Source organism: Vidua macroura, chromosome 16, assembly GCF_024509145.1.
Source record: "Vidua macroura isolate BioBank_ID:100142 chromosome 16, ASM2450914v1, whole genome shotgun sequence".
Lineage (NCBI taxonomy): Eukaryota > Metazoa > Chordata > Aves > Passeriformes > Viduidae > Vidua > Vidua macroura.
The window spans coordinates 2,004,748-2,032,533 of NC_071586.1; the positions used below are offsets into that span (position 1 = coordinate 2,004,748).

A 27,786-nucleotide genomic window follows, 5' to 3' on the forward strand; every position below is an offset into this window, starting at 1 on the left:
GGCGCGCGCCGCCGGATCAACCGTCCCGCGCGGCCGCAGCCAATCAGCGGCGCGCTATTGCCTGTCACGTGACCACTCCCCGCCCCCAGCCCCGCCTCCCGAGCGATGACCACGCCCCCGGCCCTCCCCGCGGTCGCGACACGATCGCGACAGAGGCGGGCAGAGGGGCCAGGTGACTTTATGTGCCCGGGGCTCAGAGCGAAGGGTCGCCGAAGCCGAAGCGGTGCTGGGCGGCGCGGATCTCCCGCAGCAGCGCGTCGTTCTGCAGGCCGAGCTGCGGGAAACGGGAGCGGGGTCAGGGCCGGGCCGCGCGGGACTGCCCGGGAGATACGGGGCTGTGCGGTGGCTCGGCTGCGACACCGGCGGGACGGGGATCGTCCCGCGGCACCGCCGCGCACCCGGCTGGGAAGGGAGCCCCGCAGGGCACGGACACGGACACGAACCTTGACCGTGTATTTGTAACACTTCTCTGCCTCCAGCTGCCGCCCGCCCTGCAACACAGCACCGGGGAGCAAATCCTGGGGTGGGTCAGGCAGGGAGAGACCCCTGAGACCATCAAATCCACCCATTCCCTCAGCACTGCCAAGGCCACCACTGAACCATGTCCCCAGGTGCCACATCCACACGGCTTTTAAATTCCCCAAGGCATGGGGACTCCACCACTGCCCCAAGCAGCTGTGCCAGCGCCTGACCACCCTTTCCATGAAGAAATTTTCCCAATACCCAACCTAAACCTCCCCTGGCACAGCTTGAGGCCGTTTCCTCTTCTCCTGTCCCTGTTCCCTGGGAGCAGAGCCCGATCCCCCTGTCTGTCCCCTCCTGTCAGCAGTTGTGCAGAGCCACAAGGTCCCTCCTGAGCCTCCTTTTCTCCAGGCTGAGCCCCTTTCCAGCTCCCTCAGCCCCTCCTGGTGCTCCAGCCCCTTCCCCAGCTCTCCTTCCTTCTCTGGACCCGCTCCAGCCCCTCTGTGTCTGTCCTGTCATGAAGGGGCCCAACAGGATCCCAGGATTTAGGGTGCCTCAGCAGTGGCCAGCACCCCAGGAAAGACATGAGATCTCTGTGAAATGACATTTGTAAGAAGCTCAGCAGGGAGGACATGCCTGGGGCAGTTGGTGCCTGAGGGTGCTGCTTTTGCTGTCCAAGCACTCACTTTCTCTGAGAACAGCCCCCAAACTCTTTATCACAGAGCTAATCGGCTCTTCAGGTTCATGAGCAGATGCCAACCCCCCCACCAGCCCAATAAACCCTCCATAAACCTCCACTCCATCAGGCTGGCACTCACCTGCAGGCAGATGAGGGCGAGATATCCCCACACTTCAGCGTTGGTGTTATTTAGGGCATTGGCTTCAGAGAGAGCATCTTCTGCTTCCAGCATCTCTTCCAGCTTGAGGGAGAGAAGGAGAGGCATGGACGAATGACGAAGAGCAGGCAGAAAGGGCTTCCCAACTGAACAGGCATTGCTCTAACAGCGGAAAAAATCAGTGCAACAGAAGCTCCCAGGAGGGCTTCCCTGAGAGAAACATGGGGGAAAGGACTTGGGGCACAGACAAGGAGTTATCCTCAGTGCCAGAGCATCCAGATCTCCAGTCTGGAGCAGGAGCTTCCCACTGCTGATCCCCATGGGATCACACACTATTTCTAAATTAGCCTCCAGCTGTAAGGAAAGCAGCACAAACCCCTTCGCCTCCAGGAATTGAGTGATCCAGCTCCATGAGGAAATATGGCTGTGTTCCTGTTCCCTATTCCTGCCATGCAGCAGCTCTGGGCATGCAGGGGTAGCTGGTGCCCAAGCCACCACTCACCTCCCTAACCTGATTCCACAGCTTCCCAGGAGGTAAACATCTGGCTAAGTGGGAAACAGAAGTTCAAATTCCTTCCCTGATTGCTTCCTCAGCCAAAATCCCTTGGAGGAACCTGGCAAGGTATCCCGTGGGGAGATACTGCACTGCTGGTGGCTTGGCAGCCCTTCAGAAGTGCTGGATTCCCTTGGACAGGGAAAACACTGAGATTCCTGCCTGCTGACATCCCACTCAGTGCCTTGGTGACATGCAGGTCACGTGCAGGCAGGAACTCGGAGCAGAGCCCAGATTGTTTGCCATGACACCCTGGGGAAGGAGGTGCTGGCAGGAGCTGGGATGAGGGGAAAGGATGGCTGTTCCCAGAGCAGAGGCTGAAGGTGACACCAGCCGGGTGCCACACTGGGGCTGTCACAGCATACAGGACACGATGGCCTTCGGGAGCACCGGCTCACGGGCAGCCAAGAGTTGCTTTAAATGAGGGGATCCTGCAAAAGCCAAGCTCTGTGTCCCATGCCACCCAGTGAAGCCCAGAGGACATGAAGCAGCTGCACTCACCCTGTAGCAAGCGATGCCCACGCCCAGCCAGGTGAGACAGGAGGCAGAGTTGTCACAGGCGAGCAGGTAGATGTGCTTGGCCTGGCCGTACTGCCAGGAGAGAGACAGACACATCCCTCTGCACCACTCCACAGACAGGGGTTTGCCAAACACCCTGTTTGCATGGGGCTCAGACACCCACTGGCCCCACTGCTGCTGCAGGAGTGATTTGTTTTGTGGTAACTTCCCCTCCACAGCCCTGCTGCCTCCTCACCTCTTTCTCTTCCAGGTAGATGGAGCCCAGGCGCAGGTAGACAAAGTGCATATCCTTAGCATCCTCCACAAAGCTGATGACTCGCTCGTAGCACTCCTTTGCATTGTCAAAGTCCTTCTGCAGGTAGCACAGGTGCCCTTTCTGAGCCCAGACATTTGGATTCTGTGCACCAAAAACCAGGAGTGAGACACGGACAGGAGAAACACCTGAGAGAGGGGCTGGGACACTGCAAGCAGCAGAAAGGAGGAGCTGAGCAGTGTTTCATTGTATTATCACAGCTCCCTGTGCAGTGCTCTAGGCTGGGGATGGGGTGGCTGGAAGCTGCCCGGTGGCAAAGGAATGACGTGGGGCTGCTGGTTGGCAGCAGCTGAACCTGAGCCAGGTGTGCCCAGGTGGGCAAGCAGGCCAATGGCCCCTGGCCTGTACCAGCCATGGTGTGGCTGGCAGGAGCAGGGCAGTGCTCGTGGCCCTGTGCTGGGCACTGGGGAGGCCACAGCTCCAGTGCTGTGTGCAGCTGTGGGCCCCTCAATTGTGGGGGACACTGAGTGGCTGGAGCAGGAACAGAGAGGGAATAGAGCTGTGGAAGGGGCTGGAGCACCAGGAGGGGCTGAGGGAGCTGGGAAAGGGGCTCAGCCTGGAGAAAAGGAGGCTCAGGGGGGACCTTGTGGCTCTGCACAACTCCCTGACAGGAAGGGACAGCGAGGGGGGTTGGGCTCTGCTCCCAGGAAACAGGGACAGGATGAGAGGAAATGGCCTCAAGTTATGCCAAGACAGGTTGAGATTGGATATTAGGAGAACTTCTTCATGGAAAGGGTGGTCAGGCGCTGGCATGGCTGCCCAGGGCAGTGGTGGAGTCACCATCCCTGCAGGGATTTAAAAGCTGTGTGGATGTGGCACTTGGGGACATTGTTTAATTGTGAACATGGTGGTGCTGGGGAATGGTTGGTTTTGATGATCTCAGAGGGCTTTTCCAACCTAAACAATTCCACGATTCTGTGATATCAGGGCAGGATTTATGGAGAGAGTTAAGGTCAGTGGGCTGCCTGCAGCAATGGGATCTCCCTGCAGCCCAGTGTCCTGCCTGCACACAGCATTCCCAGGTGTCATCTTCCCCCTGCCTTCCTTTCAGTCTGCCTCCCCAAAGCCACCTTTCTTGCAGAGAGCTCAATAGCAACCTTGTCTGCCATGAAACAGAACCCAGCTCCCCCACCCACGGACAGAGGATCAGGATAAACCTATTGAGAGAGAAAGAAAGGCAGATGCTGCAGAGGGAAAGGCAAAGACAGGCTCTGAGATGCTGCCTACCTGTGCAGGAAGGGACAGGAGGCTGTGACAACAGGATAACAAAGAGAGCAGTGCTGCAGCCACAGCCTGGTGTGACTGCCTCCCGCTGAAATGCTCTGGACTAGCACTGGGATGGTAAAGTGGGAATGAAGCAGGGGCTCTGGGTTCTCACACACCGGCACTGCACGGGAATTACCAGGGGGTCGATGCCAACGGCCTTGCGCAGACATTCCTCACATCTGGGGAAGTCTTCCCGCAGCATGTAGGTCCAGGCCAGTGCCAGGTAGTAGGCACAGGTGGGGCCTCCCTGAAGGCTCAGCAGCTCGTGGGCCAGTGCCTTGTGAACAAACTGGGGAGGAATGGCACAGCTGGTGATTAGGGGAGCAGGGACACCATGGACACCCCGGCAGGACAGGGCAGGAGAGCTGGCTGACACCTCTGACTTCCACAAACAGAAAAGACAAAGGAAATTTCTTTTTCCCCTCTTTTGAGTGTTGGTCTAGTGGAAGGTATCCCTGATCTAGTGGAAAATGTCTCTGCCCATAGCAGGGGGTTGAAATGAGATGAACTTCAAGGTTCCCTTCCAAACCAAATAATTCCAGGATTCCATTTAGTTACTTTAAGCAACTCTTTCTGCCATGTCAAATTTAGGCAGGCAGCACAATGTGGCAGCCAGAGAGGTCCCAGATATGACTTGGTAGGACAGGCACATTCCACATTGACACAAAAATCACTCCAACATACACAAGTGTCTGAATCAAAGGAGTTCAGGCATCTTGGAAGCACCACAATAATGGATCCCATCTCTGAGTGCACAGGGAAGAGCACCCTGTACCATTTCTAAGCTGGCTGTTCCTCTGCAGCAGGCAGTGCTGGGCTGTGTGTCCACATTGTGGGCTCCATACCCTGCCTGGCCACACTTTTGCATCTCTGGCCAGTGGTGGCTTTGCTCCCTCTTGTGCTCAGCCTCTGGAGTAGCCATGGCTCATTCCCTGAGGCCCAGAAAGGGGCTGGCTGGAGCTCTTTGGGAATAAACCAGCCTCCCTCCCCACTCCTCCTGCTAAACTGACCCGGACAGCATTGACTTTCATCAGGAATTCCACTGTCTTCATGAAGATTGTGCAGGGAGGTGGCTGAGGTGCTGGAGCTGCAAGAAAATGTGTCTCTGTCAATCCCAGTGGGGACTGGGGGATTTTTATTTCTGGAGCCAAAGCAGGTCCTGACATCCTAGTAGGGACAGAAAAATCCCTGCAACATGGAGCAAAACCCAGGAAGTGGCAAGGGAGGCTGAAGCAGAGATTAACCCAGGATTTCTCTCTGAAGGGCTTAAGTTTTGTAGGAGATCTGAAAAGAAGTTACACTCATCACCCACTAATTTTCCAGTCCAAACCCAGATGAAAAAAGGTGGAAATTTATGAATGATGGTTGTCAGAGACAACTACAGTGAGGCTCCTGCCTCCCCAAACCAACCAGGGGGCCCTGAGGCACCCAGCACTGCCATTTCCAGCACCACTGGGGCTGTGGAAGAGGCAGATCCCACACCACACAACCAGAGGGGATCCCTAGGGACACTTCAAGAGCTGGCATCTCAGGAGAAAGAAAAGGAAGGTGCAGGGTGCAGTGACGTGAGGGAGAGAGCTGCATTCACCTGCTGGCTGTCCATCCTGAGATGTGCTGCTCTGAAAATCAGACTGAACCTGCTTTGCCTGCAGATTTCCCAGGCTCAGGAGAGACAACAGGGCCATGGCTCATTGCTCCCATACCATTCCCACAGGACCATCACCCAGCTCTCCACGTCCCCGTTCCCAAACCTTCCGAGGCTTCCTGCACTGCTGTAGCCTCTGCCTTGGATGTCACGCCCTCCATGACCTCTGGTGGTTTGTCAGCTGAGCCGTCTGGAATCTTCTCTGGAATGAAACCCCCAACAACCATTAGATGGAAGGCCATCATACATTTCCCAGTTTAAAACATGATTCCACAAAAAAAAAAAAAAAAAAAAAAAAAAAAAGGAGAGAAGAGAGAAAATATAAAATATCTATCAGGTTTTCAAAGCTGGGAAGAAATTTCTTTGCAGGAGGTAATACCTGGGGCTGGGGTTTTTAGCACAAGATTACCATGTGAAGCCAGGAACAGGTGTAAATGAGGCAGGATGAGAGGAAACAGCATCAAGTTGCACCAGGGAGGTCTACATTCGATGATAGCAAAAAATTTATTCATAGAAAGCGTGGTCAGGCATTGGAACAGGCTGCCCAGGACAGTGGTGGTGTCCCCATCCCTGGAAGTGTTCAAAAGCCATGTGGATGTGACAGCTGGGGATATGAGCTAGTGATGAACACAGCAGTGCTGGGTTAACTGTTGGACTCGATCTTGGAGGTCCTTTCCAGCCTTAGTCATGCCATGATTCTATGAATATCCCTTTCCTCATAATCAGAAGGGACAAAAACCAGGCCTGCCTGCCTGAGGCACTGTGCATGAGTGGTGATAACGTTAAAAATAAAGCCAGTCAGCATTTCCTGCAGCCTGGCCAAGTATTTGGGACTCAGGACAGACAGTTTCAGCTCAGGCTGAACTCAGAGGGGCTCCAAACGAAGCCTCAGGGTCACTGCCAAGCAGCTGGTTTGTCCTTTGGATTGCTGTGTTGGGAACTCACAGTGATAGCTTCCATGAAATTCTGTTCTAGCTCACAGTCCACATCTTCTACCTTTACCCTTTGTACTTCACCTCTTAAAAACTTTCCTCTCCTTCCACTGTTGACCACATGGATCCACCCCTCCTTGCTGGTGCCAGGGCACCTCCTGGGTTTGCCTGTTACCTGGGTCTGTGCTGGGAGAACTGGGCTTTTTCCTGTCTCCCTCAGCAGCCTCAAGGATTCTCCTCTCCTCCTCAAGCTGTGCTCGCAGGAGCTTCTTAGCCTCACGGAAGTTCCTTTCTGCCTGAACGTAACTATTCTGCATCTCATAAAACAAACCTGTGGGAGAGACAGAGCAGCATCAGCAGACACCCAAAGGAAGTAAAATCCTTCCCTTAGCCCTCAGCTTGGAGCAGGGAGAAGAGGACTGGGGGCAGGAACAATGCTTGGCTCTACAGGAATACCTTGAGCATCAGACTGGCTTGGTTTTGTACCTGAGAGGGTCCAGGCTATGATGCTGGATGGCTCCAAGCAGCAGGCATCCTCAAAGAAAATCTCTGCCTCTTCATACTGCTGCAGCTTGACAGCCACAATCCCACAGAGCAGCAAGCTGGGGCAGAGGCAGAGCAGTCAGCCTTGCAGCCCCAGCAGTGGTGTGGGGGATACACTCCACACCTTCCCCACCCACCCACCAGGAGCACTCAGCACCTTTGGATGTGCTGAGGGTCCAGACAAAGGGCCTGCTGGAAGCATTCCTGGGCTTTGGTGGCGTCCTCATACACGAGGCAGAAGGCTCCATAGTCCAGCCAGGACTGGATGTCGCACTGGTCCCGAGCTATTCTCTGCACAACAGAGACCATCACTGCAGTCAGGTTCAGCACATGCCATGGACTGGGCAGACAATTCTGGAATGACCACAGCTTCCCTGGCCACCCCAGCCCAGCTGAGCAGGAATCAAGCCCTTGTCTATCACATGCAAGGGTGTCCCCTAAATGGGATCGTGCTGGAAGCCCACTTTGTCTAAGCCTTCTCCACCTAACACGTGTCCTCCAGCTCCAGCTGACGCCTCCTAGGGCCCAGTGTCCCCAGAACTGATCCAGCACATCCCATTTTCCCTGGCCTCAAGGCTGGAGTCCTCAGTGACCTGGCCAGGGACAATCTCACATCCTGCAGAGAGCAGCATTTCCCTGGGAAATCACTCCCAAATCCTACTTCAGCCTGAGTATCCTGGTGACGCTCAGCTCCTTCCTCCCTCCCTCCCCCACAGTGGGGGCTGGCTGAGCTGTGAGCAGTGGCCCCACTGGGATGTTGGGCTGTGCCAGTCCACACAGGTGATGGCAGGAACGATCTGGGGCTCCCTCACCTGCGTGTAGAAGCGAGAGGCCAGTTTCAAGTCCTTGTTGGCTTCAGCTTCACGAGCAAAGAGCAAGAGCTGCTTCCTGGTCGTGTTGGGTGGAGGGGCAGGAGAAGTATCTTCCCCAGACAGGAGCTGGTAGGAAAGGAGACAGTGTTAGCTCTGGGGAAGGGAAGAGTGGTTTGTGTGATCCCAGTATGGCAGCAGGTCCCACGCCAGCACTGCACACAGTACAGACCAGTATGGCTGGGGCTGGTACTGGGAAGGGCAAGCTGCTCTGTGGTGGGACACATTCCCATCATTCCCAGGTACCTCTGCCACATAGGCACAAAGCAATATCAATTTTTACAAGGACATGGAGGGACAGGACAACGGGAAAGGGCTTCCCACTGCCAGAGGGCAGGGTTAGATACTGGAAAGGAATTCTTTCCTGTGAGGGTGAGGAGGCCCTGGCACAGGGTGCCCAGAGCAGCTGTGGCTGCCCCTGGTTCCTTGGCAGTGACCAAGGCCAGGCTGGACGGGGCTTGGAGCAGCCTGGTGCAGTGGAAGGTGTCCCTGCCCATGGCAGGGGCGGAATGTAAGGTCCCTTCCAACCCAAACCTGTCTGTGATCCTATGATTATTCACAGCATTCCCTAGATCAAGGTGATGACAAACTTCAGTGGGGCCACTCACTGGTGACCCCAGCTTCTGCTCTGCCCAGCCAGCCTCACCATGTGCCAGTTACAGCACCTTTACCAGAGGCATCTCACACCTGTCCCAGGATTTTGAACAGTGGGATAAAAAGGCACTGGATCCCTGCCTGGAGTGTGGCTCATGGTCTACATGTGACAACTCCAGCAGATGAAAGCATGAGCCTGCTTCTGCCTTGAAGGCAAAAGTCCTTCACCTGCCCTGGACCCACAGTGAAGCCATGGCCCGAGTCACCCCAATTTCCCCCTACCTTGTTCAGGGCAATGTGCATGTGGTCCACAAGGTACACATAGAGCTCACTAAGGAATGCCTGGAGCTCCTCCTTGGTCTCAAACGCTGTGGTCTTCAGGTATTTCTCCCTCACAATCTTCACCACAGAATACTGTGGAGACAAGGGATGTTGCACAAGGCAGGTTCCCTCCCGTGCCCCCCACCACCTCTGCAATCAGACAGAGATAGAGCCTGAAGCTCCAACTTAGTTCTGAGAAATAAATCCAGCCCACCACTGATAAGAGCAAAAAGAAGTAAGCAAGGGGGATTTCCTTTCCCACCTCCCTGACACAGTCTTTAGGGACAGCATGTGAATGGCTCATCTCCTCAGGACAGAGAGGGGGTCTCCAGGAAGAGTGTGGCTGAGGCTGAGCAGCTGAGAGAGTGGAACCTCCTTTCCCTGCCAGGGCAGACAGGAATGTGAGAGCAGCCAGTTTTGATTTTCTCAGATTATGAGCATGGGGCCAGTGGATGTGAGCAGCTCCCAATTATAGGAAGTGTTCTCTTGGTGTGGGACCAAAGCAGTTTGGTGCCTGCTCCATTAGAGGGGAATCCTGTCCCCTCAGTGCTCACTTCAACAGCTCCAGGTGGCAGGAAAGGATTCTGGAGCACTACATCATCCTGAATTACCACCACGGAGCAGCAGTTCCTCACTGAGAAATGTCTGGACAAAACAAACAGGGAAGCAAAAAGCACAAAGGAGTCTTCACCTTAAGCTGTTCCTTAAAAGCAAAATATTTCCCAGAGGTATTGAGCTCGTAGTTGAGCTGACGTTTTTGTTCCTCCATGGTTTCATGGTCCATCACTCCCTGGTCAGGCAGCTGCTTCCCAAAAAGCTCATGGTACTCCCTCAGGATGGCAACAGCAACACTGGTGACACGTTTGTGATAATCTTCCACCACCTAGGAAAGAAATAAATAAATTTCACAAGCCACTTATGCAATCAACCTTGATATGTATTTGATTTGCCACAGCCCACGCCTCCCATTAACTCCACCTGACTCAAGTCTCAATTAGTCTGTCACACATCCTTTCCTGTCCATGCCTGAGGGCTGAGAAAATATCTGCAGGTAAACATAAAAAGAGCTCCTTCCTGCTAGGATTTTCCATCACAACCCAGTATTCCAGTCACTGCTATCTCTCCTAGCAATATAATTGGCTATGAGTAAAATGTATCTCATTTACTAGGAGCCTTGAAACCCACGGCCAGCCCTATTCAGCAGAACCTGTAATCTCCATCATCTTGATCCTCAAAAATTCTTGGTGACCTGAGAAAGGTCAGGGCTGATTCTGTTCAAGTTTGTCTGAGTCTGATGAAGCACAGGGACAAGCACACTTGTCTCTTGTCTGAGACAAGAAACTGTTGGGACTGCCCAGGATATAAATGTAAGGTTCTGGTAGTCTCTTTTCCCAGCATCCCATTTCCTTCCAAACATCCCTCCCTTTGCTCCATCTCTTCATGGCTTCCCTTTGAATGGGATGTGAACACAAGTGTGGACCCTTTGAATGGGATGTGAACACAATGGGCTCCCAAGGCACACTGCTTTGGAGATAACCCATACAGAAGTCTCCTTTTCTGTGTATTTCATAGAATATATTGAATTGGAAGGTATCCACAAGGATCGAGTCCAGATCCTGGCCTTGCACAAACACCCCAACAATCCCACCCTGGGCATCCCTGGGAGCATTGTCCAAATGCTCCTGGAGCTCTGGCAGCCTCAGGGCTGAGGAGCCTGGTCAGTGCCCAGCCACTCTTTTCCTAAAATCCATTAAAACCTCCCCTGACACAGCTCCAGCTGTTCCCTCGGGTCCTGTCACTGGTCACAGACAGCAGAGATTAAAGCTGCCCCTTGAGAGGAAGCTGCAGACCCCAATGATCTCTACCCTCAGTCTCTCTTCTCCAGTCTGAACATTCCAAGTGACCTCACCACTACTCATATTGCCCTATCCCCTTCTAGAGTCTTCACCACCTTTGTGGCCCTGCACCCTTGACCTCTTCAAACCTCATCCCCATGTTGCTGTGGGCTGAGAATGAAGACTCTGAGGGCAGGGTGGGGTGGCAGAATGGTGGCAAGGCCACAGGCTCTCACACGTACCTTCTTGGCTCCTTCTGTCTGGGGGGGCAGTGCAGGGCGGGGAGGAATCAGCTCCTTGACCCTGTCAGTGAGAGCAGAGGAGAGATCAGCAGATCCACTGCCAGGGATGTTGGCTTGTGGAGTGTGAGGGCTCCACCCTGCCATCGTGTCCCTGAGACAGCTCACAGCCACCTGGGAGGAAACCTGAAGTTTCAGTCCATGAGGAAACAGGTCCCTACAACTGATGGCTGTGGCTTGTCATGACAGAGTTAACATTTATTGCTAACCCAAACTGCTCTCCTGGAGCAGTAGAGCTGTATCTTGGAGCTCCTGGTTCTGCAGAACAGGTGTAAGGAAGGAACCAGCCTAAGGAAAGCTCTGTAGAATCTGGTCACTAAACAGCCCAGAGCACCCAATCCATCAGTTCCAACGTTGCCCAGTTTGGCTGTGGCACCCTCGGCCACACATCGACCCCAGACACCAACCTCAGAGCCCAGACACCACCCAGCCCTGCCTGGGCCTCTGTGGAGTTACAATGACTGTCCATTAGGATTAGCATAGTTTTAAACTAAGATTTTATTAAGGTAAGAGTGGCTGAGCACTGGAGCAGGATTCTCTGTGGAGTCTCCTTCCCTGGATATACCCAAAAAACATCTGGACACAGAGTAACATGCTCTGGGGAACCCCACTTGAACATGAATGTTGGTCTAGGTGACCTTCAGGGATCCCTTGCAAGCTGAATCATTTTGTGATTCTGGAATTAAATCCCCTGGTGCCAAACCAGCCTTAATTAATTTAAATTTTTTTCAACATTTGTTGCTTGCTGGACTCCAGAACATCCTTAGTCCTCAGAACATGATCCATCCCACCAAGCCAAGGTGCCACAGGCCTTGTTCAGGTGCACACAAGCATGGAGGAGTGACACTGAATCCACACACATTGCAGAAGAGTAGAAATGTATAAAACAGACCAGGAAAAGGTCTGTTATAAGAGAGGTTCACCTTCCTCAGCCTGCTCCTCCTGGAAGACAGCAGGGAGCAGTGAGGACAAGACACATATACCTTCAATGAATGGATGACATTTCTGTTTGAGAGATATAAACCTGCATCTCTTACACCTTATTCATCTGCTGCATTTTCTTTTTTTTTTTTTTTTTCCATAAATTAGATGGTTTATGCCTTTCTAACCCATAACACAGCAGGGCTGCCACTGGACAGGAACTGAAGTCTCAAAGCAGCAGAGATGAAAGAGCAGCACTGCAGCGGAACAACATGAAAACTAACATAAAAGCTGAGGAATGGGTAAAACATTGTGAGAAAACTTCTGGAAAGCTAAAAATGAGAGAATGCTCTGGTGAAGCAACAGCAGCACTACCCAGGGCAGTCCATGCTGGTGGCCAGGACTGACCAAGCCACTGAACATCACATGCAAGAGGCAAGCACATGGGGATTAGAGGGAAACAAAGCCCAGACAGGAACACAGACACTGCTGTGCTGCTGTGGTGTCTCTTGTTTTGAGAGGAATGGCAGGGAGATGCCAGCTGGGATGAACAAGTGTTTTCCCAACACACCAGATGCCATGTCTAAAGCAGTCTTGCCAAATCCTCCCCCTGATTCCTGTGGGCTTTGTCTCAGGCCCTCTTTATGGAGGATTCCAAGGGGGGTTTGCTGTACAAGCCTCTCTCCAGCCTGCAGAGAGGAGCTGTCAGCCCCACAGCCCATCCTTACGCACCGCCGGACCAGCTCCTCCCGCAGCCGCTTTGGGACCAAGGGCCTGTCCAGCTTTATCTCCATCACCAGGAACGTTCCTGCCTCGCTGTATTGCTGTGGAGATAAACATTGCTCCCTGTGTCGTGCTGTCTGCAGCCAGTGCTGGCACAGTGAAATACTGAGCACACAGCCACACATCTCCAAACTGCAGAGATCCAGCTTGTTTTACAACCCACCCTCGGAATGAGTTACAGCAGCAAAATCCAGCTCGAGAAACCAGGCATGGGAAAAGGAGAGAGCCCAGATAATCAATCTGCCTGCAGAATGAATGTGCATTCCAGAGGAAGAAGCCAAAATATGAAGGGATAATTTCAATAAATGCCTGACAATTTACAGAGACCTTCTATCCCAGTCCCAGTCTGCTCTCCAGGTGGACGTCACTGGAAGAACTCTGGGACAACATCTACGTAAAACATCCCTTGTCCAACTCACTCTTGAGAAATTTAATTGTGTGAAAGGTGTGAGACAACAGCACAGTGATGCTCTACAGTCTCTCCTTCTCTTTGGAGAGACATAATTACCTGTCCTTCAAGGCTGAGATTTGTGACATTTTCAGATTCTCCAGTGCCATCTGACAACTGGATTTTGGATGGGCTGAGTAACTATTAGGAAAAAGAAAAGATGTCTCTTGTTTCAGACTCAATAAATCTCAAATCTTTGCAAGTTCAGGCAGCACGCCCTAGGATTTCAGATAAGGGAAAGCTGCAGCTTCCTTACAAGAAGCAGCTCCAATCTCTGCTGTCTGTGACCAGTGACAGGACCTGAGGGAATGGCTGGAGCTGTGCCATGGGTGGATTAGGCTGGATGTCAGGGAAGGATTCTTCCCCCAGAGCGTGGTAGGGCACTGTCACGATCCCAAGGCTACCAGAGTTCCAGGAGTGCTCAGATAACACTGTCAGGCACAGGTGGGGTGTCTGTGCACGGCCAGGAGTTGGACTCTTGATCTTTGTGGATCCCTTCATGTTGAGAAGATTCCATGGGTCTAGGATAATGAGTATCTCTCAGTTGGCTGAGGCAACTGAGACAACATCCATCCCTGGTTCCTGCGTGTCCCAACTTCCTGTGACACAGAAACAGAACAACCATGGTGCCATGTGCCTCCCTAGACCTTACCGTTGCACTGGAATCTTTCTCTTCCTTCTGAACCTTACTGGAAGCAGTTTTGCTAGCAGGAGAGGTGCCCAACCCTTCCTTGGACAGACTGAGCTGTGACCTGCGATCCCGGAAAATACTGTACTGAATTTTGGTCTGAAAAATAGAGGCAACAGAGAGAATCAAGGGACAAAGCAGGCTTCCTCGCTCATTTGCCTTAACCTCTCTTATCACAAAACATACTGTCAGGGTCTTAAATGCCTTAAGAAGTTTTGTAAACTCATTCTCTCCTCCTAGAGTTCAGCTGCTGGTGCTCCAGGCCAGCTCTGATCCTGTGTAGCTGTGAAGCCTCAGGTTAGACTATGAGACACTGGGGGTTTCTCCATCTCCCCTCAAAGAGCTGTATTTTCACTGAGGGCTGGCCCTTGATCCTTGCCTGAGATATGTGGTGAACATGCTGGAACCCAGATCCGTGACCCTGAACTCCTGATGGAATCCTAAACCTGCCTCACAGCTATGGATTTGCCTGGTGATGAGGGCTGCTGGATGAATCTGGCTACTCTCACCAGGCCTGCTCCACACATTTTTTGGGGTCCCCACCTGCCTGACAGCATCTCTTGGCTCCCAGCTCATTTCTGGTGTGGAGCAGCTTCCCTGACACACACCAGGGAATTGCAAGGAATAGGTTTGTCAGACTGTGTGTTTCCACAGTGTTTGACCACCTAGACAGGCTGTTCCCTCCCACACATCCTGGTTACAGGAATTGGGCTAGCAAGAGTTATGGGGATCCTGGGGAGAGGATGGAGCAGCTGTAGGGAAACTCCTTAGACCAAGAGGCAACCCAAAGCACCTGGGGAGTACTAAGGACTTCACTTGTGACAGATAAATGGCACAGGACAAGCAGCACTGTGCAGCCAAGGGGTCATTATTCATGGTAGGGAAGCAGAGCCCAGCAGACACACTCATGCCCAGTCCAGCTCTGCAGCAGCCAGAGGGAGCAGGGAGGCAGGAGAAGGGCTGGAATTCACCCAGCCCCTGCACCTGGACCAGAGCCCCATAGGGAACATGGAGGGTAAAACCAGGCTGTACATCTGCCCTCCTGAAACAAGCTCGGGTCTGTTCCAGGAGGGAGAGACTGTGGGAAAATGGAAATGTAACTGTCACTCCTAGTAACAGAGAGGGGAAAACGAAAAGACAAATAAACCTCGGTGAGCTAGAGCTGAAAGAGCTCCAATGACAGCTTTTTTGGTGGTTGCCGGGGGTAACACAATCCTTTTAAAGCCACTGTTTGCTCTTCCCAGCAACACCGTTCCCTTGCTCATGCTCCAGACTGGGGAGAGTGGATCATGCTGGCATAGGAGGGAGTGGAGTGAGATTCAAAGCCTCTCTCAGCCCCCAGACCTGCTCACCCCCCAACAGAAATCCCCTGTCTTGGAGAAACCTGCACCTAAAAGCTTGTATCATTACTTTTCTCCATCACCAGAAGGGCACTCAAGGTTCAGATCCAGCTCCAACTAGCACACTGTCCACTCTGCCTGCTCCCAAACACCCCCTGTCTCACTGCCTGCTCCCAAACACACCTCTGTCCACTGTCCCTGCTCCCAAGCCCTCAGTGCAAACCCAGCTGCAGAGCTGGAGCAGAGCCTGCTGCTCTCACCTTCTCAAACACCGCGCTGTCCTGGTAGTTAAAGACACGGAAGGCCCCTCGGATCTGCTTCACCCCAGGGCACAGCAAATGCATCATGTTGACATATGCCACGCCATGGAAGGCAATCTGCGTGTCCTCATCTCTCTGGAAACACAGAGCAAGGGACTGAGATCCTGAACAGGCTGTTATTCTCCTTAAGGGAACAAGGTCACCAATCTCATTAAGAGAAGGCCACACAGCAAACTGATGCACCTGATGAGCCCATGGTTCTGTCACTGGCACACAGCCGAGACAACCTGGATGAATACACTGAAGTCATTCCATATGTAGAATATTAATTTTATCCCAATCTTTGTGGGGCAGCTTTTCTCTCTAATTCCTGCACTCTGCTGTTCCTCAGGATGGTCTTGTTGAGATACAGCTGGAAGATTATCAGCTGTGTGGTTAGAAATCCAGGTGACCCTACCAGAATTGTGCACCTCAGGCTGGACAGACACCAAGGGGCTTAGGAGGTGTGGGAGGCCTGGTTAGAATGATCATCATCAGCGCTGTAAAATCCTGGCACTGGGAGTGCTGAAAGGGATTTACACCAACTTATATGGCTTTGCCCTGGGATAGATTAGGAGCTCTCACACAACCATCTGCCAGGAGCAGAACCATTCTCTAAGGGGCTGTTTCTCTGTCAAATCACCCTGGTTTAGATGCAAAAGCATTACTTACCTACAGCCTGAGAATGCAAGAACTTCCTCAAGCTCTTTCAAAACCCCACTGGCCAAAGATCAGCTCAGTGAATTACTTTTCATTCTCTTCAAAGCCAGGCTGGACAAGCCTCTGAGACACCTGGTCTAGTGGAAAGTGTCCCTGCCCATGGCAGGGGGCTGAAAGGAGATGGAGTCTGGAGTCCCTTCCAACCCAAACTATTCTATAATTTTAAAAGCCACCCTCTCCCTGTCCCCTTTCCAGTGAGCTACCATAGACCATCACTGAGAGCTACAGGGAAAAAATATGACCCTGTATCTATTCAACAGCCCTATAAAGCTGATTTTTCACAAAGCCTCCTGTTCTCTGACTCACTTTGGCAGCTTCGAGGCTGATTTTGGTATCACAAAGGCCTCAAGAGGAAAATGCCTGATAACGCAATGCTACTCCACAAACCAGACCCCATTTTTACCTTGTCAAGTTTGCTGGCTTTCCCTTTGCCACCTGAGGCCACGGACATCGTGCAGAGCTCCACGGGCCAGTAGCAGCACTTGGCAATGCGCGTCTGCAGGCTGGGCACAAAGCAGATGCAGGATGCACTGAGGAGATGCAGAAACCCAGCTGGAGAGCTCCACCACCCTCCTTTGTGCCCCAGCAGCTCCTCTTGGCTTTGCTTCACCCTATTCCCTCAGCAAACACCCTTAGGCCATGGGAATACTGATTTGGGGCAGGCTGGATACATTTTCTGCTCTACCCACTGCTATGTGCATTTATGGCACAGCCAGCTTTAAAACAACTGTGAGAGCAACACACTGGGTTTTCTCTCTCACCCAGTTACTTCAGAAATAAGTAAGAAGGAATGTGATTAACTTTGGTATAAAACCTGAATTGTACAGAGCAAGTGGATCCTAAGCTTGCATTCAATGTGGCTGGTGACTCTGACACCAGCAGGCAGGGGGATAAATGTGTAGGGAAAAGAATTTAAAAAATCAAATGAGATAGAAGTGAGTATTTCCACACAAGGAGTAATTTGGCTGTGAAATGCACAGCCATGATGCAGCTGAGGCCAGAAAATAGCAGGATTCAAAGATAAATGGAACACTCATCCTGATCTTGAGCGTATCTGGAGCTGCTAAAGGCAACACTTATCCAATAAAAAAGCAAATGAAGAGTGCCCACATGGAGTGAAAGGTTTGAGTGGATTTGGGATTTAATTAGCAGCTCAGAGGAGAGCTGTGGATGCCACTCTAGTCCATGTCTGCTCACCATAACTGCTGCCCCTTCCTTCAAGCTATGCAGGGACCAGCCCCCAGCCCCAGCTGCTGGCAGCAGGAGAGAGCATTTGTGGCATGGAGACAGCAGCTCCAGACAATTCACCTCTTCCCAGCACAGCAGAATAAAGCTGCTGCCAGCAGTTCAAGGCACTTCAAGAGCTGTGCCCTTGCTCAGGTGAATGCGTGTGGCCAAGAGACAGCCACAGCAGGCATGGGAGGTGAGGCAGAGCCACAGTTTGACCCCTAAGGGGTCTGAGAGCACCTGCATGTTGCAGCTCCTTGCCTCAGGTCGTTCTGACCATGTTCTGGGCTGGGTTGCTCAGGTCCCTTACGCGGCCACTGCAGCAGCGTCCAGGAAACAGCGCGTTTCCGTGTCCCACACGATTCTCTTCGTGCTCTCGGCCTGGATCCTGAATTCCATGTCCTGTGAGAAACAGCATGCAGTCAAAGCCAGGACAGCAAACTCCACAGCCTGCATCATCCTCAAAAGGGTCCCTGGGAGAGAATGTGAGTCAGACAGAGGTGTCCAAGTGCCCGTAGCCAGGCCAGCCCCACAGAGAGGCTGACAGCCTTTCCTGCAGACACCATCAGCGTTAAGTGCCTGGCTCATGGGAGATAACACAGCTCCCAGCCCAGCAGCTCAGAGTGGGTGTTTTCTGGGACCAGACCTGCCACATTCTCCCTTGGGATGTCTCCAGCAGTGAGTCGGCATGTCTGCTGCCCCAGGGCAGTGCTGAACATTGCACAGTGACCACCCACCTCCTTCTCATATCCAATCTCTCCATCCCTCCTTGCTCTCTTCCAAACTTGCCAGTCCTTCCTCACCTCGCTTCTGGTGAGCTCTCCATCCTCATCCTCATAGGGCCCACCAACAATGAAAGAGTCAGGTATGTTCAGAGCAGCAGGGGCCAGGATGGGGCCAAAGGGCCAGTTTTTGGGCCGGGGCAATGGTTCTTTTTCACCATCAGCCTTCAGGATGCCATTCTTGAAGAGCAATGGCAATTCTTTCTAGAGACCCAAGAGAAACAAAGGATTTGCATTTCTAACGGGAGCAGGAGCAAGAGCCAGCTGCTCCAAGCTGGGATAACAAAGCAAAGCAACAGTACAGGGTGCCTGGCTTGGAAAATGCACTCCACCACATGCATACAAAGAATGGAATAAAAATAAAGAGACACGTGGAAAAAACCCTGCCAGTTTGAATCCAAATCTTTCCAAACAGACCTTTGTTTGTGTTAAAGAAACACATCACGCCACAGAGACTCTGAGATCTCCCAATGAAGGCTGATGGTGCATAAGCACGGAAGCTGTGCACTCCACATGCCTGGACACTTGTTCCATGGGGTGGGAGAACAGCCCAAAGCCAGCCAAACCCCCTGTCACTGTGCTTGGACCATTCTCACCTCACCAGCTGCTGGTATTTGCAAGCAAGCCATGTAGTTTTGCTGGGTGTCAGGAGTAAAGGCTTCAGGGACAGAATAAGCTGCCTCCAGCGTGATGCTCAGGAGGTTCCCACTTGAGAACTGGGTGGCAGAGAGCAGGAGCTCTTTGGTGCTCACTGTCACTTCAAGGCCAGCCTGTGAGACAAAGATAAAATCAAGCCAGTAAACAGACAATTATAATTTGCCTGCTCTTAGGGAGAAGCAAGCAGAAACCCAAGGCCAGAACATATAATGTTATCTTGTGCCTCATCTTCGATGTAAAAGAAAACAGCCCAGCACAGGAAAGGAATCTCAGGAGCAATTTGGCTCAATTGTGGTATTTGTTTGTTTAAATCACAGCCTGGCTGAGGTATGGCACATGCCCCAAGGGTCTCATAAAATGAGCTGTGGAGAAAGAGGCAGGGTCTCATGAAAGGAGCCACAGAGAAAGAACATCAAGGGTGGAAAATGATGACTTTCCCCTGGTGATTCAGAGAGCCACAGCTTTGCCTCTGTCCTATCTCCAAGCTCTGTGTGCAGCCTTTAATTACCTGTCCCAGCCCTGGATGGATGGTGTGTGAGGGAAAACCAGCTGGTCAGCATTTATTACCTGTCCTCCCTAATGAGTGCCCCCCACCTTGCTCACTGTGAACTCCTCTTAAACACAGAGCTGTTAATGGGATATCCACCCCTCCAGTTTGCTCCCGGTGCTCACTGCAGGCAGGCTCAGCAGCAAAATTGGACACATTTTCCCAGCCTCATACTTCATTCCCTGTTTCAGTCACCAAGTACTTTGCAACCTGCTGAATGAATAAGGACCTTGCAGGAAAGGCAGTCAGAGTTTGTACAATAATGGACTCAGACATTTTATCTGCAGAAAGGAAGGCTAATAAAGCTGGGCAGGTGACCCTGCCGCTGCCTTTTGGGGAGTTTTCAGCACTGTGCTTTCCAACTTCGTTATTTTTTGCAGAGCAATTGGGTAGCTGCACACATTAACATTTCCCAGCACGACCTTGCCTATCAGAGGGAAGCAGGGACAGACGTCAGAGGGAGCAGGAAAGGCCTCCAAGCCTGTAACATATAGGGCTGTACCACATCCGTGATGAGCCAGGCAGCTGAGTCATGTTCTCCCTCCCATTAAAAAGCAGCAGAGAGCTGAATGAGGGAAGGAACAGTTCCAAATTCCACATACCGTGGCCTCGGGGTGAAGGCTCACTGATGGGGAGGCAGGCACTGCATACAAAGGAGCAAAGACCTTCAGTGAACGCACTCCTGGGAAGAAACAGGAATGAGAACAGCCTGAAGTGAGACCCTCTGCAAAGAATCACAGTCATGGAATGTGACTGGGTTGGAAGAGACCTTAAAGATCTTCTTGTTCCAGCTCCTTGCCATGGGCAGGGACACCTTACATGAGACAAAATCATGATCTAATTCTGAATGCTGAGCTACCCTCTCTCTGCCTGAGTCAGATTTTGCAAAGCTATGAAGGTTACTTTGTCCAAAGGAGATAAAATGTAGTCAGGGGTCCATAAGCAGAGATTACAAAGTGCCAGGGAGCAGGGAGAGGGCATGGAGGCTGTGAAACTCAGTGTTGTACCTTGCAGCAGAGGTAGAAGGTCCACCACAGCTTGGCCAAGAGGAGTGATTTTCTCTGGTTTTTTCTTCTCCTTTGGCCTCACTTCTAGCACTGTCACTAGGGAGATAAAAAGAGAGGAGCTGGCAGAATTCCTTGGACCAGCAGGTCAGGCACTAGGAGGGTCTGTGTGAGTTCTGACACAAGCTCCTCTTCACCTCCCAAGGCTGACAAGCACAGCAAAGCCAAAGGAGCATGGGCCAACATGAAAGGGGATTCTTCCAGCTGGCAGAGATGGACAAGAAGTGCTGAGATCCTCCCACCACTGCTGCTGACATGCTATTCCTGAACCAGTGACTCCTGCAGCAACAGCACCCAGCTCCAAGGTGGGAAATCTGGAACCAGCTACTTACAGAGCAGTGGTTTCTGCACAAGGACATCCAAGGTGTTGGGCCCATCGGGGCTGCACTCAAAGCTGGTGCTGAAGTCGTATTCTGCTGTCCCATCTGGCAGCACATCAGTCTTGGAGGAGTCTCCCAGGACTGCTCCGTTGTACTCCACACGCACCAACGTAACCACCACGTTGCTTTTGAGAGTTTTCTGTCAAAAAAAAGAGCTCAGAGAGCAGCTGGCTCTGCAGCAGCATCCCAGCATCAGAGTTCCTCTGGCAGCAGCTCAGGTCAGTGACCAGGACAGGGCTCACTTGTGGGAGTCTGTTCCACCACAGGAATGAGGAAGAGGAGCAGAGCTTGGCTACACTGAGACCTCACCATTCCCTGTCTTTAGGAGGGAAATTTCCTGTTTCACCATGCTGTGATGCCCCAAAGATTATCAGGAGCTGTGGCACGGGAGATAGAGAGGTTCAGGCTTCACCTCAGGAAAGACATATCTAAAACAAATCCCAAAATACTCCACTGATATTTTTGTACTTCCAGGAAGCTTGAGACCTTTGCTGTCTCCTAAGAAAACAGCTCCTGAACTACAGGGATGAGCTCACAGGACACCTGTGGATGTCCTGAAATGGACAACAGAAAGCGGCCTCAAGTTGCGCCAGGGGAGGTTTAGGTTGGATATTAGGTAAAATTTCTTCACTGTAAGGACAGTCAGGCACTGGCACAGGTTCCTCAGGGAAGTGGGGGAGTTCCCATCCCTGCAAGTGTTCAAAAGACACGTACATGTGGCACTTGGGAATATGCTTTAGTGGTGTCCTTGGCAGTGCTGGGTTAAAGGTTAGACTTGATGGTCTCAGAAGCTTTTTCCAACCTAAATGATTCCGTGATTCTGTGAAATCAAAGGAAGGACTTCAGCAAGCTCTTAGGGAGCTCTGCAATTTGTTGTTACACTACCTTCATACCACATGCTTTAATCAGAGATGAAGAAATTCAGATTTTACTTTGAATTTCAAATGTCTAAACAGAGGGGCTTAAACAGGGCTGGAGAGGGACAGTGAGGGTACAGCACATGGCAGTGGGGACCCACATGAGCAGCATTGAGCACCTCCACAGCAGAGGAAGTGCTGGGCAGCAGACACACACTTTAGCTCTCAATCCACAGAGAAGTGGTTGAACACAAGGACCATTGTACCCAAACCCAGCTTTTCCTTAGTGCTGAGCCACAGGGATGCCTAACCCGCCCTCAGCTCCCTCTCTCCGTATCACTGGGGTAATTAGTTCCATGCTGGTTCTTACACAAAAAGAGATCTCTTTCACTTGGTTTTAATTTTCAGCCCTTCTCACTGTCTCCTTAAGCATACATCCTATGAATGGCTAAACAGAAGAATCCAATTAACCTTTCCCTGTACCATTAATTATCCAAGACTCCTCTCTCATCCTTCTCTACATTGCCTCTAATTAAGCAGATTCCACACTTATAGCTAGAAGTGGATTCCACATTCTTACAGCCTGATTTTTTTTCATACTGTTGCTGTGATTATTGCCCTTTTGTAACCCCTCCTCCCTTTTGTACAGCCCTTTCTCACGGTGGAGCAATCAGAACCACAAAGCAACATTCCAGATGCAATCAATCCAGCAGTCTTTTCTTCCCAGCATTGTTTATCCTCCTCTCACCTCATACCTCACCTAAGCTGCTGTTTGCTGAATCCATCAGTGTAAGAGGTACTTCAATACTACAATGTGAAAGCCTCAAGCAGGTGCTTTTGGATTGCTTTTTCTGTCTGCTGCTGGAGGAGAAGCAGGGATTTGCATGTTTTCTGCTTGCAGCAGGAGCTGAGCTTCTCCTCCACATTCCTTCCCAAATGTCAGTTCCTCTGGAAGACTTTAAGGACAGCTGGGTGCATCACATGGAAATCACAGCAGTGGTGGTTTGATTGGCACCAGCTCATAGCCTTGAACTGGATCCACTGCCTTTTTAAAACCAGAGCCACCCTATTGCTTTCAATATGATTTAAACAGCTGGAGCTGGGATGAAAATCTGGCTTTACAACCAAGGTGAGGTCCTTTCACAGGTTTTTGTCTCACTGATCATATTTTTGCTGTGTTCTGCTTTAAAACCCCGCCATTTCCATACAGTTAGAGGAGGCAGAGAGGTACATTTCACCCCAGTATCTCTGGCCTGCTGCTAGGGAGGTGTGTTCCCCAATATATGCGCCTCACAAGATTTTTTTTCTCTGTGTGAACTCCTCAGCAGGGAGGAGGAAGCCAGTGTGGCATTGCCGAACCTCTGATACTCCCACCACTCCTTCCTTTAGCCTTATCACCCCCCGCCTGCTCTCACAGGGGATCCCTGTGCACACAGAATTGCTCTGGCCTTGTTTATTAAATTAGCAGAGATATTTTCGGAACTTTACCAGGTCCTGTGCATGCACGACTGTGATCTGTACTGGTATTGGTTGTGACATACTGGGAAGAGCTGCAGCAGCAGGCTCCTTCCTACCAGTCAGCCCCGCAGGGACCTCCATGGCTCTGCAGGAGAAAGAATGAGGAAAGAAACATGAAACTGCTCCATTCCTCTCCCAGATACCTCTGCAGGACACAGCATTGCAGGCTGCAAGCGCTATTCAGGGCTTGGCTGTCAAAACACCATTGAAAGCACAGGGATTTGGCAGTGACGAATCTCTCACGAGGGGCAGGGGGAGGACTGGGAAAAATGTAATGTGAAAATTATCCTTCTCTGTCTGTAAGCTTCACCCAGCTGCAGCTCCCAGGAAAGGTTTGTTGTGCCAGGCTGCTCTTGTACAGGCTCCCAGTACATCCCTGGCTCTCTTTTACTCCCTTTTTAAGTTAATGGTGACCCCATGGGCCAAAGGCCGATGGCCACCAGCCCGTCCCTTCACGGCTCCTAAATGCCATGGGCACCAGGTTCCTTCCACTCCTTAGGTTCGTGAATCCCTCAGGATTCCCTCAGGGCTCCCCAGGGACCCCATGGCCCCTCGCCTCACACCCCCAGGGCCTGGCAGCGCCCTCAGGGCAGCATTGATGGGCTCGGGGCTCCTCTCACCCTGGTGTGGTCCTGCAGCCCCTCACCGACGGTCCGGGGGTCTCCAGCAGCCCCTCACCCACAGGCCTGGCGGTTCTCCTGCCCCAGAATGGTCCTGCAACCCCTCACCGAGGGCCCGGGGGTCTTCCCGACCTAGGGCGCACCTACAGCCCCCGAGCCACGGGCCTAGGTGCTCTGCTGACCCCAGGGCTCCTCACCCACGGACCTGGAAGCTCTCCTGCCCCGGAACGGACCTGCAGCCCCTCACCGACAGTTCTGGAGGCCCTCCCGCCCCGGGGGGATCCTGCAGCCCCTCACCGGGAGGGCTGTGCGGCGCCGGGGCTCGAACCTGCGGTTTCCCCGACTCGGCGGAGGGCTCGCGTCCCGTCACCACAGAGACGCGGCTGCTCCCGCAGCACCCCGAAACCTCGCGGGACCCCGGCCCGGCCCCGCGTGTTGGGGGCGTGCCCGTGAGGCCGCGGCCGCCGCCATGATGGGTGTGGGCAGCCCTCAGCAGCCCCCGGTGGGGCGGGGGTCCGCCCGGGCTGTCCCGTGTGAGCTGGCGGTGCTGTACGGCCGCCGTGTCCCCCTTTGCAGCCCGGTGTGCCCGGCTGCTGCCAGAGCCCACTGCTGGCCTCCGCCTCGGCTGGCACAGGCCGTGGTGCCCACCCAGGCACTCCCTCACACCCCGCTGAGGGCCCTGAGGCGGTGGGAGGGGGGTGCGCGCAGGCCGGGCTGGGGTGGCGTCCCTGTGGCGGGGACAGTGACTTTGTGTCCCTGTGGTCACAGAGGGTTTGGGCAGCCCCCCGAGCTCCCCGCAGGTTTGCAGTGTGGGACGCTACAAGGTTTTAGGGCACCCCGCTGCCACCAGCGCGGCTTTTGGGGCGGGAGCCGGACCCCCGGAGCGGGTTGGCCCGTTCCCGGGGAGGGGATGCCCAGAATAGCTCCGCTATCTGATTCCGAGGGGCCACGGCCATCTGCACCGCCGGCTCCCGGGGGCTGACATTTGAGCCCAGCCGCGGGACGGGGCGGGCGCCGGCACTGCCCGGAGTCTCCGGGCACTGCCGGGATAGGAGCGGGATGGCGGGCGGGAAGCGCCGTGGGGGTGGCGGGCGGCGCGGGGGACCCCGGCAGCACCCGGGGACCCCCGGACCGGCCTCCTCGCCCGCACCTCTCTCTCCTGCAGCCACCACGGCCCAGCCAAACGCAGGCGCTGCCCCCAAAACCGGCCGCTCCAAGAAGGCCCCGGAGGAGCCAGCAGCGAGGGCTCCAGACGTGGACTCGCTGGGCTTTCAGGCCATGGACCGCAACGTGCCGGGGCTGTCCCACGTCATCCTGCAGAAGCTCAACATGAAGAGCTATGAGGACTACAAGTGAGTCAGCACCCATGGGTGCCTATTTCCCACCCCCTCCCCCGGGAAGAGCATCCCGCGCGTCCCCCAGAAGCTGGAGCAGCTCACATGGCTCATCCCACCCTCCTGGCTCAGCCCACAGTGAGCTCTGATGGGCTCCTGGGTGGACCCCTTCAGAGTGCCTGGCTCCCTGTCCCCACCCAGGCCAGGTTGCTCCTGACAGGAGCTAAAAATCTAGGCAGCCTCAGAGGACATCAGCCCCACCGTTGTGGCAGTGGGCTGGATTCTGCTCACCTTCTGACATCTGCAGGTCTGCCATGGATGGGAGAAAGAGCGGCAGCGATTTTGGCATCCGGACGTATTTTGACATGTTCCAGAAGATGGAGGACACCTTCAAGTTTTGCGTTGAGTGCAAGAAGCTCCCCGATGCCCTCCCGGACCCCAAAAGCCTCCGGCGTTGCAAGAGGTATGGTGGGGAGATGGTCTGATGGCACAGGGATGGATCCATCCCTCACTTCCAGCCTGGTGGCTAGGGTGAAGTGAGGGGTGTCTGACCCCAGTGCCCACCTCCAGCCACAGGGCACCCCCAGAACAGTGACACAGCCCCGAGGGGGTGTGGCAGGGAGCCAGGCTTGGTGGGCTGGATTGTGCCTCCCCTCCCCATGGCTGGGCATGCTGCCTGTCTGCCCAGGTGCCAAAATGTGTACTACTGTGGCGTGGCGTGCCAGCGTGCCAACTGGCCGCTGCACAAGAAGTTCTGCAAGAAGCTGAAGCTGGTGGCCCTGGACCGGCTGGTGGAGTGGCTTGTCTTCACAGGTGAGGGATGTGTCCCCCTGGACCTGCCTGAGCCCCATTCCTGGCTGCACAGGTCCTGCGATGGGATGTAGTGTCCTTTCTCCAGCCCCACTCCCACAGCACAGGTGGGACAGGCAGCCTGGGCTGTGGCACCACCACTGTACCCTCCAACCTCCTCCTGACGCCCCAGGAGACATCCCATTTCCCACGGACTCCTGGACAAAACCCGCCCGGGACGTGAAGGGCTGGGAGGACTGGTTCTCCATGCAGAAGCAGCTGGAGGAGAAGCTGGGTGCCATCGTGGCCGGGCGGTACATGACCCTGCTGTGGGCCAACGCCGGGAAGCCGCGGCCGGAGGACATGGAGCTGCGGGAATCCATCCGGCGCCTGGTCACCGACTTCCACTCGCGGCCGCTCACCATCGGCCTGGGACTGCGGCTTTTTGGCATCGACCCCCTCACCAGGCCCCTCACCGTGCACGTGGTGGGGGCTTCCCATGTGGAGACCCTCAACACGCGGCTGACGGACTACGACGAGCTGACACGGATGTTCCCGGGGCACCAGGGCGTGGAGATGGTGATGGTGGGGGTGGACGTGGTGGATGGACCCATCATGAGGCCACCCCTGACCACGCTGGCACCCCGGGGAAAAGTCTATCTCAGCAGCTACAAGGGGCTCTACCACGATTTCTGGGAAAGCCGTGTGGAGACCAAGCTGGCCGCCCCTCCTGACCTGGTGGTGGGCTTTCACCCGGGTAAGTGCCTGCGCCATGGAGGGGTCAGACCCTCACACCCCACTGCTGGAACAGGGACAACCACAGGGCACATGGGCTCAGGGACCACCCTGTGGCTGGGCCTGAAGGTGGCCTGGAATGTACTCAGGGCTTTGCACCAAGGCACAGCAGGCAGCTGGGGAGACCCCCTGGGATATGGCTGCCTTGTCTCCCCAGCAGGCACTCTGTCCTGCCTGTGTCACCCACCTGCAGGTGAAGCGCATCCTTCCCTTCAGGTCTCGGTCCTGGGTGGCTTAGCCCAGGACCCAGAGTTTGGGGTGCCCCACATGCTGATCCAGACCCCACCTTGCTGAGGGCTGCCAAACTCACTGCATACTTGGAGTGTCCAGTGCAGAGTGGATGCAGTTGGAGCCGGCTTTCTCCGGGGCCAGGGTGGGATGGGAAGGAGGTGGAATCCTCATGGCTGTGTCCCCACAGGTTTCCATGCCTGCCCAGACCTGCTGGCGGGCTGGCTGCCCACCCTGCTGCTGCTGCGGGACTATCGCCTGCCCGTGCTCTTCACTGTGTACAGGTGAGCACAGCCCCGCCACCCCGGTGAGCTGGCACAGACACCCAGTCACCGCGCCTGTCCTCTCTTCTGGCAGCGAGCAGGAGCTGAAGGCCTCCCTGCAGATCCTTGTGGAGCTCGAGATGCACATTGTGGGTTATGCCAGGAACCCCTTTGCCTCACTGCGGCCTGAGCAGGTCTACTCGAGCCCCAACAAGCCGCCTGTCTACTGCAGCTCCCACTACATCGCTCTGCTGGGAGCAGAGGCTGTGCCGGGGGCTGAGGAGCTGGAGGATGATGATGGCTGGCAGGGAGGAGAGCCCAGTGCTGCTGCTGTGGCTGGGAGTGTTGCCCCAGGGCTGGGCTGATTCCTGCCTGCCCTGACCACCCGACCCCCAGAGCCTCGCTGCCCATCCAAGATCCCATCTCCGCATCCTGGGATCAGCGATCCAATGCCTCACTGCACACATGGAGGCCTGGGGGATGCAGCACCGCAGCACAGGTATGGCACCCTTCCACAGCACCAAATAAATCACTATCAG

General features: G+C 53.9%; 2 protein-coding genes across 10 annotated transcripts; one reads left to right on the forward strand and one right to left on the reverse strand.

Moving 5' to 3' along the window:
• Positions 1-164: 164 nt before the first annotated feature.
• On the reverse strand, positions 165-24,217 carry CFAP70 (cilia and flagella associated protein 70). Of its 8 annotated transcripts, none has more exons than XM_053992115.1 (27): positions 24,136-24,217; positions 23,189-23,303; positions 20,796-20,982; positions 20,407-20,502; positions 20,002-20,081; positions 18,792-18,965; positions 18,217-18,399; positions 17,724-17,815; positions 16,590-16,689; positions 15,428-15,562; positions 13,792-13,926; positions 12,641-12,732; positions 10,931-10,991; positions 9,545-9,736; positions 8,815-8,946; positions 7,882-8,007; positions 7,227-7,360; positions 7,013-7,128; positions 6,702-6,857; positions 5,701-5,796; positions 4,960-5,036; positions 4,086-4,238; positions 2,606-2,767; positions 2,353-2,442; positions 1,281-1,382; positions 444-491; positions 165-274 (listed from the first exon to the last, which is right to left on the reverse strand). In XM_053992115.1, exons 2-27 carry the CDS (start codon positions 23,297-23,299, stop codon positions 194-196), a joined length of 3,111 nt encoding a protein of 1,036 aa, XP_053848090.1. In that variant the 5' UTR covers positions 23,300-23,303; positions 24,136-24,217; the 3' UTR covers positions 165-193. The 8 variants fall into 8 exon arrangements, with proteins under 8 accessions (XP_053848090.1, XP_053848084.1, XP_053848089.1 ...); XM_053992109.1 differs by having other exon boundaries at positions 16,590-16,716; XM_053992114.1 differs by having other exon boundaries at positions 16,590-16,716; positions 24,167-24,186.
• A 15-nt stretch (positions 24,218-24,232) lies between these two features.
• Positions 24,233-27,782, forward strand: MSS51 (MSS51 mitochondrial translational activator). 2 transcript variants are annotated; one of them, XM_053992132.1, is made up of 7 exons: positions 24,233-24,638; positions 25,004-25,190; positions 25,480-25,635; positions 25,861-25,985; positions 26,155-26,718; positions 27,175-27,268; positions 27,342-27,782. In XM_053992132.1, the coding sequence occupies exons 1-7, from the start codon at positions 24,308-24,310 to the stop codon at positions 27,610-27,612; spliced, it is 1,728 nt and encodes a 575-aa protein (XP_053848107.1). In that variant the 5' UTR covers positions 24,233-24,307; the 3' UTR covers positions 27,613-27,782. The 2 variants fall into 2 exon arrangements, with proteins under 2 accessions (XP_053848107.1, XP_053848109.1); XM_053992134.1 differs by having other exon boundaries at positions 24,235-24,371.
• The last annotated feature ends 4 nt before the right edge of the window (positions 27,783-27,786 follow it).

Coding starts and splice junctions, on each gene's coding strand:
- CFAP70 (XM_053992109.1), bottom strand. CDS start 23,299: ATGGAGGTCCCTGCGGGGCTGACTGGTAGGAAGGAGCCTGCTGCTGCA. Junction 12,733..13,791: donor AGAAAGATTCCAGTGCAACG/GTAAGGTCTAGG, acceptor TTATCTCCACAG/CAATACAGCGAGGCAGGAAC. Junction 5,037..5,700: donor AGTGCAGGAAGCCTCGGAAG/GTTTGGGAACGG, acceptor ATTTTCTTGCAG/CTCCAGCACCTCAGCCACCT.
- MSS51 (XM_053992132.1), top strand. CDS start 24,308: ATGATGGGTGTGGGCAGCCCTCAGCAGCCCCCGGTGGGGCGGGGGTCC. Junction 24,639..25,003: donor GCCCCCCGAGCTCCCCGCAG/GTTTGCAGTGTG, acceptor TCTCTCCTGCAG/CCACCACGGCCCAGCCAAAC. Junction 26,719..27,174: donor GGTGGTGGGCTTTCACCCGG/GTAAGTGCCTGC, acceptor GTGTCCCCACAG/GTTTCCATGCCTGCCCAGAC.